This window comes from Rhipicephalus microplus, unplaced genomic scaffold, assembly GCF_043290135.1.
Source record: "Rhipicephalus microplus isolate Deutch F79 unplaced genomic scaffold, USDA_Rmic scaffold_27, whole genome shotgun sequence".
NCBI classification, from domain to species: domain Eukaryota; kingdom Metazoa; phylum Arthropoda; class Arachnida; order Ixodida; family Ixodidae; genus Rhipicephalus; species Rhipicephalus microplus.
In genome coordinates, this window is record NW_027464600.1 from 2,550,608 (window position 1) to 2,563,058 (window position 12,451).

At 43.5% G+C, this 12,451-nt stretch overlaps 1 protein-coding gene across 1 annotated transcript in view; it reads left to right on the forward strand.

Annotated features, from left to right (window-relative positions):
* Window positions 1-12,451, forward strand: part of LOC142786651 (metabotropic glutamate receptor 5-like) — a 155,360-nt gene that overhangs the window by 105,214 nt on the left and 37,695 nt on the right. Inside the window, exon 8 of the mRNA XM_075884282.1 lies at window positions 7,240-7,486. Within this exon, the coding sequence (XP_075740397.1) occupies window positions 7,240-7,486 (247 nt within the window). The remainder of the gene's footprint in view (window positions 1-7,239; window positions 7,487-12,451) is intronic.

Genomic DNA, 12,451 nt, shown 5'->3' on the forward strand with positions numbered 1-12,451 from the left:
ACAGACTTTAGTGTCTTATACTCTTTGATGTTGCCTTTCCTGTGTCGCAATATTTTTTGTAATTTCTCCCTCTCTTCGCAACATTTCTTTTTAACATCTTTCATTCCCCTCACCCTTTTCCCCAGCACAGGGTAGCCAGCCGGTCTAAGAACTGGCTAACCTCCCTGTCTTTCTGCTTAAACTTCCTTCCTTCCTTCCTTCCTTCCTTCCTTCCTTCTTTCCTTCCTTCCTTCCTTCCTTCCTTCCTTCCTTCCTTCCTTCCTTCTTTCCTTCCTTCCTTCCTTTCTTCCTTCCTTCCTTCCTTCCTTCCTTCCTTCCTTCCTTCCTTCCTTCCTTCCTTCCTAAATTCTTCCCTTTGCTGTTTTCCGCTATACTATATAAGGCTTTCTAATAACTTGCGGTTGAGGGTTTGACGCAGCTTAACCACCTTTAACCTGAGATCGAGGAAGAGAGAGCGGGGAACGAATATGCGGATAATTTCGGTCGTTAGTCAGTTACAGACCCACCGCCTGCCTTTGTTCTTAGCCTTTCATGACATCTTGTTAAGGTTAAGGCTTCCGCAATTCCCAACCATGCAAACTCTTCTGTGAGAACGGAAACGCATCTCTTGCTTCCCTACTTCGCTGTGGCTTTACTTCAGAAGTCGCGGAAGTTACGAATAGTACGTCGGTGCAAGAGCACGCTAGAGGACGCCGTCTTATTCAATTAGGCAAGACTTACGCGAGCGAATCTGTGAAAAATGTAAACCGTGGACAATAACTTATCCTACACAGCAATGCCTTTCACTGAACTTGAACCCTTTCTTGAGCTCGTACCCCATCTCTTAAACGTTCGTGAAAATACGAGAAATGCAACCAAGTTGATCTTGCCTCCAGAATAGGCGGTATGCATTGTTAGCCCTCAAGGAAAAACGAACACACTTTGATAATGCCAAGGCCGGTGGACCAATCACAAAGCTCTCAGTTGCGTGAGCACTCGCCTCAATCCAGCGCTCTAGCTCGGCGCTTGTCATTTACTTGCATGTTGTATGCTCGGGCTCTGTAATACACGTGAAAACGGCTGAGTATTTACGCAAAGCGCCATCTATTCTGTCTGACCACTTCATCTATGCTATAAAAACTGAAGCAGTGAACCGTTGTAAATAACACTTTTTTTTCCTGCCAAGAAGATAGCGGGATATCTCGCTACTATCCTAAGAGCGCTCACAGCTCTCTCTATACGAGGGCCGACGGGGTTCTTGTAGGAGGACGCCTGTCGTCGATTTGGTCGCCCGTAGTAAAAACCGTTATTGGGCCCGTAGTTATAGGACTGGGGCGGTGTTTTCGCAGGGCGGTTGTGTCGCTACGTGCAGCGTCTTCCTCGGCGCATACTATACCGCAGGAAGATGAGGAGATCTCAGCGAAGGCGGTTTCCCGGAAGCGCGTACGAAGAAAGGGTCGTATTCTTGCGCGCTCCCCTCGTTTTATGAGGGACATCGCCATGCAGATACCAGCGTGCATAACGAACCGTCCTAGACGACACCATCGTCTGAGGACGGCAATTTTCCGCACTCTACATTTCCGCCGTGTCAACAAAGCAGCCCCAGCCCCCTCTCTATACCTACTTCTCCCGTATCTTTTCATCAGGCATTTATTTCTATTCACCGAAAAGCACGCTGTTCTCGGAGCTCATTTGTATCTCGGTGAGAGATAAAGAAGATGAAAGTAGGGGGATGGGGGCGAATTCGCAATGTGCTGGTTTCCGCTAACACCACCGCTCAAGGGTTTCATTAATATATTTCAGCTCTGCACATCTTCAATGTATATAGCGACGCATTCTTTTTAGCGGAGCGGGGAATTGAACCATCCTTCATGGACATTCGTATGTTCATATGTATGTGTAATTGATGGGGGTAAATGTCTATGAAAGGCACAGTTTTTAAGGTCTCCGAAAATGTCGACCATCTGGTGATCTTTAGTGTGCACCTAAAGCCAAGTACGCGGTCCTTCAAAATTCTCGCCTCCACCAGAAATACAGCCGCCGTCGCCGGGATTCAATCCCGCGACCTCTGGATCGACAGTCGAGCACCATAAGCATTAGACTACCAAGGTGGGTGACTTGTATGTGTTCGAGTCTACGCATGCGCATTGAAAATCGATTAGGTTTCAGGGGAATGGGGAGATGTTGAACTTCCCTGGCTTCGCCAATGATGCACTTGAAGATAAGCCAGACAGAAAACAACTCAAACTTGTTTTATCTCCGTATCGTTGATTGTTCTTTGTTATTTTTTTATTCGTAGAATGAAAGTACAACGTAAAAAAACTATAACAACCGTTCTACTATCTCCTCCCTTGATGGAATATCATCATTCGGGATTAAAAAAAAAGAAGTATAGACTGGAGTGGAGAAACCGCTGTGGTGCGACGAGCGTTCGGCTTAACGCTTCCAAAATTCCCTGCATAAGTGTTACGTCGTTTTTGCTTGTTTTTGTTGTTTTTCGTTCCGTTTCTCATTCTTTATCGCTTTGCTTGATGAGTGTCGTACGTAGACGTCATCGTAGCGTACTTCCGAGTTTACTGTCGAGCCTTTGTTCAGCTCCTTTGTCCCGCGGCCTTCTGAGTTTTTAGGTGACGCTCGATTCCGCCGCCACTTTTTCTCGGCATGTCTTTCTGGACATTGTTCACTACCGAACTCCATTATCCCCTCGAGTTCGGGGCGCCTGTAGAAGGACTTTAGCGACACTTGCCGTCGCCACCGCCTGTCGACTCGGGCTGCCACTTCGCGGGTTTCTTTTTGTCGCTGCAGGGACGGCTGGGGCCGTCTCGTACGGGGAACTGCACCTCTTTCCCACAATTTTTCACGACTTTCTGTCTGGTCTATCTTTCACTTATCAAGGCTTCATTTCTTCGCCTTTTCCGGAACCTCATTTTGCCGATGACGTATAATTCTGTACTTGGATGTTTGTGAGTTCTCTGCATCCTTCGTTCAATGGTTGACCAAGTTGACCAAGTGAACCTTTTTCATCGAAATGAGTGCTGAAATCCTGCTCTGAGAATGTAAGTTAACTGCACACTTTCAATCCCAATCAGCTAAGCCAAGCAGAGCATTGAAAAATCCGCGGTTTAAGTCTTGTTCCTGAAATTCCAGAGATATAGCTAACATTTCAAGATAGCATTACAGAAGGTGGCTATGCTAATACATGAGACCTACTCTAACCGATGGCGGATCTGTGCTGATGGGTTGGTCTTGCCAATAAACTCACCAGGCAGGTGATAATATAATACCGACTGCAGTGATGAGAATAAAGTTTAAATTATCGCACGTAACGACATATATTGCTCCAGAGCTTGTTTCTGTAAGGGCTGCATTGATACATCAAATAAAACAAAGAGTTACCATCAAGTTTGAGCGAAAGGATGGAATAATGGCTACCAGGACATAAAGATATTTCTAGTAATCAATTAGGCGACGAAGCAGCCCAATTAGCACTTAAAGGAACCCGAGTTGTTTTGATACCTCTGTCAACGACGTACGTGCCAAGAAAACTACACTTCCGGGCTCAAACATCTGTGCACACTTTTTGGCGGTCTCATAACTTGATAAGGTGTCATCTACACCAATTTGATTCTTTGTTAATGCCGCAACTGGCATAGCGAATTTCTCGTTCCGATGTGAAGCTCTTGTGTGATTCCTGCGCAATGAAACACACAATCGGACACGTCATGTGCAGCGGTGCTTTCTATGACCCTCACTCATTCTCACTTCATATGATTCTCGGATAACTGAACTCGAAACCGTTTTCTTCAACCAAAGTTCTAAAATCTTGGACATATTTGCCTGGCAGCCACAGGAGGCAATGAAAGTGCTCCGAAAATAATCAGTCAACAGGCCTCTGCCACCGCCTGTAGACCCGATGTGCTCCTCCAAGTGTGCGCGTGATTCTGCCAATCCTTCTATTTTCTTTCATTTCTCTATTCGCCCCTTCATTTGTTCCTTCTGTGAAAGGTAGCAAATTGGGCATGCGTAAGTCAACCCCCCTTCCTCTCCTTGCTACATCTCAACCTCTTCTAATCCTTGGAGTAACTAGGTGGTCACCGATACACTGAACGTAATTGTGATTCAGTCATGTGATTCACTGATTGCGTGACTAAAAAGAACTTAGTTTTCACCATTGTGACTTACTTTGATGATACACATTAATGTCATCTTTTCTTTTTCACCGAAAGTTTCAAGATGCGAGCGAGTTGAAATGCATTATCTATAAACATCGCGACCGACGAGGCGCAAATAAACATAAATTCAAACAGTCAATGGCAGAGTGTGTATTTGAGAATCAGAACTTGGCGTTGTCCCTGACATTTGCAAAACGCGTGAGATAACGAGAACACGTGCGATTCGTGGAAAGTAAGAGAAAAGATACATTCATCACGAAACTTTATAGTGTGACAGAGGGGGGGGGGGGCGACAAATATCTAAATTGAGCATGAATGTCAAACAAGTCTACTTCACTCTACAGAGTTGAAATGAAAAAAAAACAGAGGGCAGCAGCCAGGGCACACAGATCATTATAAGCGCCATGTTCAAGAGTTTTAATATATACATGACTGTTTCGTTTTGGTTTTATATTCGCCAACATCTCAGACGACGTGTACTCTAGTTCTGATTCAAAAAACTGCCGAGTTTTTTTGTGTTTAATGAAAAAGGGAATTCGGCTATCGAATCATGCCATGACGACACACTGTTCAAAAAGAAACGGCGATGGTAGGAACAACATAAGACGTCAGCAGGCCGCTAGTCTAACACAGCAAGCACACACCTCCCGCCAAAGCGCTGCAGCGCAGTCATAGAAAAGAAAACCAAGGAAGAGCGGGGAATCGTTTAATGGAGCGACGGTGGCGGTATTTTCTGGCCCGGAGCCAACCGGCGATACGCGCTCAGAGAAGCCGAGGAAGGTGGGATGGGGATGGCACATAAAGCTGCGAAAAAACAAGCGTCAGCATAGCTCCTATCAACGTCAAAACTCGATAAAAAAAGAAGAAGAAAACAGAAGTGAGGTGGAGACGGGAAGTAGGGCGAGGAAATATACGGTGGCCGAACGCTTTCGCCTCCATTCCGCTTTGGTGACAACGTCTGCAGCATCTTCCTCCTCACCAGTCAGCCCACAAATCAAAGCGGTGCGTTTCATCGGGTGCTTCCGAGTTGTAGATGCAACCGCAGAGGCATATAAAAAAAGCGTGCGTGTGCTACACGCACTGCACAATGTGACATCGAGCGATTGCGGTACTCTACGGCGCGCACTGATGCGCTCTTCTATCGGAGTTTGTTATTTCGCCGGTGGCTGCACTGTTTGTGTGCCTGTGATATGTGCGCTCGTTTTCACTTTCAGAGGTAATGCAGGCGCCGCTTTAGGGAGAGTGTCGTAGGGTGTTTCTGTGCGTGACACCGAAACGACAACAAGGCAACGTCGTCAGAAAAAAGGGGCTGTTTTCAGTGCACTATGCAGATATGGCGAGTCAGTTTATGCGTATGCAGATAATAAAAATTTGTAAGATTTTCACACGCCAGAGAAACAGTATCATTACGTCACATACCGTAGTGGAGGGCTCCAGTGGTTTGAATCGCGTGGTGCAAAGACACCGCGCATTGATTGATTGATTGATATGTGGAGTTTAACGTCCCAAAACCACCATATGATTATGAGAGACGCCGTAGTGGAGGGCTCCGGAAATTTCGACCACCTGGGGTTCTTTAACGTGCACCCAAATCTGAGCACACGGGCCTGCAACATTTTCGCCTCCATCGGAAATGCAGCCGCCGCAGCCGGGATTTGAAGCCGCGACCTGCGGGTCAGCAGCCGAGTACCTTAGCCACTAGACCACCGCGGCGGGGCAAAAAGACACCGCGCATTGCAGGGGTGTTCAGCATTTCGGCCCCTTCGAAATACAAACGCCGTAATTGACCCCCAAACCATCGCATCAGCAGCCGAGCAACGTAGCCGCCGTATCACTGCGATGGACATGTACATGCGGTGCACTTGGGTAAAATTCTGGGATAGTCAGAAATGCGCCCAAAGAAATTCTCAATAACGCGACAGTGTAAAACATGCATTCTTCCAGAACTTTTATTTTAATTTTTCAAGTAGCTGTGAAACATAATAATTCGTGAACGTCCTTGCTATGTGGACGTTCCTAGTTTATAGAGTTTCATTACTCCAACACTTACCAATCAGAATTTTTATTGGGACCTTCTCCCACGTGTTCTTTGCTCCATTGTGTTGGGAACATTACGAGCAAAAAATATCATTACACAGACAACGAGTAGGCGGCATCACACGTAGTATTAAATTTTTTCTAAATGTTACGATTAGAATAGCGCCTAATAATTGCAGATCAAGTGACATATCTTACATGACAAAGCAGGCTTCATTATTACGACAAAAAAGAGAGAAAAACGGCAGCATATCCACGGGGTGAATGATGAAGAGTGGAGCGAAGCATCCGTCCGTTCATTCCTTCTTGCTTCCGTCCGGTCATGCGTCCGTCTTAGCAAATTGCAAGCATCTTTCAAATAGAATTATTAGTGAAAAATGGTCTAGATGAGTGCTTTTGAATAGCAGCTGTGGGTAGCTTTATACTAAGTGATGTCCTAGACTTTGGGTAGAACTTGCACCTAAGTGTGTCCGTGTGAATGTTGTTTTGCAAGGTGAACTCTTGCAAGCAAACATATCCATTGCCATGTTATTTTATGTGTTTGTTCCAGTTTTCTATATGCGTTATCGCTATGCTTCATTTTTATTTTCGGGTAACATTTATTTCTCTCTTTTTTTGTAGTGCAGTACTTATAAATACGGAAGAGTGGAAGGAATGTATATCGCAACCTATTCGCAGGAAGCAAACCATAACAGCACAAAACAGGATAGAACAGGGCACGACATAATCCAAGAAGGCAGAACAGGACAGAACAAAAAAGGACAGGACAGAATGAACCAGAGGGAGACAGAGCCCAACAGGACACTTAATGACCCAACAGTGCAGTACAGTACAAGACAAAAGAGCACAGAACAGTTCAAAACGAAACAGGAGAGGCGAAGACGCAACATTGAAGAGCAGTACATTACAGGACAAAAAACATAGGACAGGGCAGGAAATGACACTACAGGAGCGGAATGGACAGAACAGGACAGACGTGTGTGTACATGACGCTTTTCATTTGCAAAGTTCACTACCATGACATTATGCCTTGCACCTTGTTCCATCGCAGGCAACTACGGCTACAACGGCATCGACGAGTTCACCAGTCGTGCCAAGGACGCCGGCATCTGTGTGGCCAACTCGCACGCCATTCCAACGGATGCTGACGATGAGGACTATAATGCGGTGGTGCGCAGCATCGACAAGTTTGGCACAGCCAAAGTGGTGGTCTGCTTCTGCGAAGGTTTCACCGTGCAAGCGCTTATCAACGCCACCGCCAGGCTCAAGGTCGCCGGGAAATACATCTTCTTCGGCAGGTGAGCAATGTAATGATAGCAATAACTCCTGCAGCGGACAAGAACTCCTCGAATCATGCTTCGACCGTGGACTTATGTCGGCAGTAACCATGTTAGAATCTCGTCCGAGACGTCATTGCGGACGAAGGCGACAAATGGGCGTTTTGTTGCGCTGTTACAATTTTTCAAGAGAGTCACTTGTTCGGCGGGGGAGGGGAATGGTAGGAACGTTCAAACGACCCCCCCCCTCCCCCGGAATTTTTTTTACTTTACATGTGTATATATGCACGTACGCACAAAAACGTGTAAGGCATGCCTAGACTAATCAAGCGTATGTAATATATTCATGACTAAGACAGAAAGGAAGAGTATAAAAAAATTCGGCGGATCCCACGTACTTGGGAATCGACATTATGCGAAGCATGCAGATAGAAAGCGACTATGTTGAAATTTTTTATTGAGCGACACGCCATGAAATGACGTTAAATATATGTACAAGTGTTGCGCGCACAGACATATGCTGAAGAGTTGCAGATGTTTATATAACCAGTCGTTTGCATTTGTGCAACTATGCCAACTGGGACATGCGTATTAGCAACACCAGAAGCTGATATGAGGCGCTGATGCTCGCAAGTATGCTGGCTCTGGACACTGCTACATAAATCAACTTCAGCGCATGGCACCTAATCACTATTTACGTTAACCCGACGTCAAATCAATCAAATCAAAATCTTTTATTTTCACCATTTCATACAAAGGTGAAAAAGGGAGAACTGGAGAAAAAGCCGATAGTTCTTCGGCTTGACAAAGCTCCGGTGCCCCAGGCAGACAGTGGTGAAGTTTGTTTCAAAACAATAGAAGAAAGTATGTTACAAAGTATATAGCATTAAAGAAATAATAACATTTCAACTGAATATAAAACAAACATTGCGATGAAGGAAGAGAAATGTATAAATTAAAAACAACTATACAGCAACTACAAAGTACAACCGAGAAACACTTTTTTTATAACGTAGAAAATAACTATAACAGCAGCATGCTATCAGCAACCGGTGGGATTTTTTTTTCTAATCCTATGTTGAAGAGCCGTTACAGGAACAGGTCCAACATTTTAGTTTTGTTTAGCGGTAACACATCAACACTTTGTCTGTTGAAATGGTTAAGTATGGAAGACAGTGTATGACAAAGGCGCTGTTGTCCATAATTTGTACAAGAAAAAGGAATTTGCCATGGGGCCTGACGGCGAAATGAATATGTACTTTTGTTTTCTTGTAGATCAGCGAGGGTTAAAAATGAATCTAGCTTTCCTAGCATAGCACTCTGTAGCATTGTAGAGTTTTCAGTTTCCAAATATCACCAGCTTTTATTATTTTAATTTGCCGAAAAAGCTCTTCCGTATGTTCGGAGAAAGAAACATTCGCAATAGCTCAAACTGCCTTTTTTTGAAGTGTTTCCATCATCTGATTATTTTGTGCGGTGGTGTTCCTCCATATGAGTGAGCAATGAGTGAGTGAAAGAGAGCATGATAAATGAGGCGCTTAATTTTATAGGGCAAGGTATTTCGATAGCGATTTAAAATACCAATAACTTTTCGCACTTTCGCACACACATTGTCAACATGAGCATTCCAGGACATATGCTCGGCGAATATAACTCCGAGTGTTTTCATAGAGAACGTAATGGTAATCTTATATGGACCCAGAACAATGTTATCTGGTAATGTAGTAGAACTTCCTTGGGCCCGAAAAATGACACATTTTGTTATGGCTTCATTAAGAATCAAGTAGTTTGCCTTTGACCAGCGTTGAATTTTGTTACAGACAGTGCTAGCTATAGGCATTATTTCTTCTAAGTCTTTTCCTGTAAAGAAAATTGAGCAGTCATCTGCATAAGCGACAACCTTGCACATATCACTAATTTCTACGATGTCATTACTGTAATAAAGAAAAAATATCGGGCCAAGGATGCTACCTTAAGGCGCACCCGGTGTTAGAGGTTTTGTTTGTGACCTATTTTCATTAGTTTGAACAAATTGATGTCGACTTTTTAAATAAGATATGATAAGTTTAAGTGGTATTCCTCGGAAGCCATATCTTTCTAGTTTCGTAAGCAACAGTTGGTGGTTGACTCTATCAAATGCTTTGCTAAAGTCTAAGTATAACCCTAACGTTAGAAGCTTTTTTTCAATGTTCTTGAAGAATAAGATCCTTTTGTATATTTAATGCACTTTCCGTAGACCGTCTTTTTCGAAAACCGTGCTGACACTTGGTTAGCAAGTTATGTTTCTGCGAAAAATTATCAATACGGACGTTGATAATTTTTTCGAGGCCCTTCGATAATATAGGAAGAATAGAAACTGGTCTATAGTTGCCAATATTGACTTTATCACCCCCTTTATATAAAACTATTACTCGGGCTACTTGCATATTGCGAGGGAAAACTCCAGTCGACAAGGATGCGTTAAAAATGTGCGTTATAACAGGAGCGAGAAGGTCTATGGCATACTTAATTGGTCTGATTTCTAAATCGTCCATATCCCTACTGCGGCTATTTTTCAGACATGAAAATGTTGCAATCACCTCAGAAGTGTTAATAGGCTTTAGAAATATAGACTCCCTTAACGAGGTTTGATGCAGTGTGGGCTGAATGCCGTGATCTACACATCCCACTTTCACAAAGAAATCAATGAATAGGTCCGCAAGTTCTGTGCCGCCTATAGAAATACCATCGATATTCAGTGTATCTATTCGTGTAGTGGCTGGCCTGCGATTTAGTGTATCGTTTATTTTTTCCCATACATTGTTATTTCGGCGCATACAATCATTATTAAATATACGCGTGTAGTAGTCATTTTTTGCCTTTTCTTTTTCTTTGTTCAATTCATTTCTAAGTTGTTTATATTCTTTCCAATTTGACAAGTCCTTTGACTCGACAAAACACTGGTAAAGTTTATTTTTTTGTTGATTTGTCCTATGAATTCTTTCGAAATCCAGGGCTTGCGCGATGGCTTTTGATTTCGGTAGCGCTGAATTGGAAATGATTTAAAGTAAAGCATTTTCAGTTTGTTCATAAACTTGTCATATGACTCATTGGCATCCCTAATGGAAAATATGCCAGTACAATCTGTTTCGCGCACAGCTTCTCGGAATTTACCAAGTGACTGAGCCGATATCTTGCGGTACGTTGTATTACTAGTAAACGTGCTTTTAGTTGACGTCTTTCGTTCGAGGAAAAGATATATGGGCATGTGATCACTGATGTCATGGCTTATGATTCCAGATTTTGAATTATCGATAGTCGAGTTTATTATGAAAGTGTCTAGTAACGATGACGTCGTAGCGGTTACACGTGTTGGTGCTTTGATTACACTGTAGAAGTCATTGCACTCCAGGATTGACAAAAACTGTGTAGTAGCTGCTGTACTGGTCTTCATGTCGATATTAAAGTCCCCACCAAGTGTAAGTAGGTAGCCATATTCATTTACAAATAACAGCAGATTGTCTAAAAACTGAAAGAAGGCAGAGGGGCTGGCATTAGGGGGTCGATATAAGACCGCAAATACTGTTTTTTTCTTTTTTAATGCATAGAACTTCGTAATCTTCGGTAGCGACGCTATATTCTCGAAGAATATCATAACCATTTAAAGAAGTTAAAATCGCAACGCCGCCACCTCTGCCCTCCTTGCAATTTACATTGAAATGTTCGTATCCTTGAAGTGCATAGTACTCCGAGTCATCATTATACCAGGTTTCGGTAAACATCAAAACTTCAAAATTGAGGTTACATGATTCGATTAGCACAGTGACCTCATCCGTTTTGTTCAACAGCGACCTTGCATTTAATTGCATAATTTTTAGCAGTTTGTCTTTGTTAGTAATGTTGTGCTTCGTAATGATGTCGCCTGGACTTACATAGCCTGAAGGCTCCATCTCTATTCTGGGTATGAGTATAATGTAGTGTCTGTGAATTATGTGTTCGTTATCTTGTTCAAATCGCTTTCACGCATTATGCGGACAACAGGCGAAGTCTCCGTGCGGCGTGCATGAATAGTGCCATTTTTCGTCCGCACAAATTTCCAGCTGTGTTCTCGTTTGCGCGCTATTGCCATTCCGAGCATTTTCTTCACTTCAGGGCAAAGGTGTTCATTTACGAACACAGGAGATTCAGCAGGTAGGCCGAAAGAGGCATTTGTTAGCCTTTTCTTGCGCGACTTCTGAAGCATGCAGTTGATCGCGTTTGTCCCTCCACTGAAATTGAACAATTATATTGGTTTGACCAACCTGCTGTGTTCGAACCCTGTGGCAAACGTTAATGTCCTCAGGGGTTATAGTCTCGCCAACTACCTCTCCAATTTTTTGGAGTACTTCAACAAGGTTCTCATTCGGTTTTTCGGTTATTCCTTTAATTTCCCAATTTCGATTTCGCGAGTACTGCTCAGACTACAAGAGGCCTGATTGGCAGTGCGCCAGTTTCTTTTCCAAAGAAGAAACTTTGTGCTGTAGCACACCGTTTTCTTTCTTGAGCGCATTATTTTCCTTTAAAGTTGCCACTAGTTTTTCATAGGTGTTATCTAGGGTCTTGCTGAAGAAATCCATGACTTCTTCATTTCATCAATTTCAGTGCGCAGATTTCTTTCTTCTGATCGGAAGCCTCGCTCTAGCGCTTCTTTCATTTGCTTCCACTCATTTATGATTTCATCTTTGAAATCATGGATCATACAGTCTCGAAACTTCCTTGTTCATGTTAGTTACTACCGACAACACGAAGAAAATCACATAAAAAAATCACATATACTAAACACCGGGCAGCAGTGGCAGCTATTCAAGACTAGAACCAATTTTATGCTCTGAGAAGAGCGCCACTAACCTGCAAAACGCAGAAGAAATTGTTCAGCTTGTGCCTAGAACGTCGCCACTGCTGCCGAATGCAATCCTCGGTGAAGGGGCAGTCTTTATATATGCAGATGGTCACGTGGTCCCGGAGATC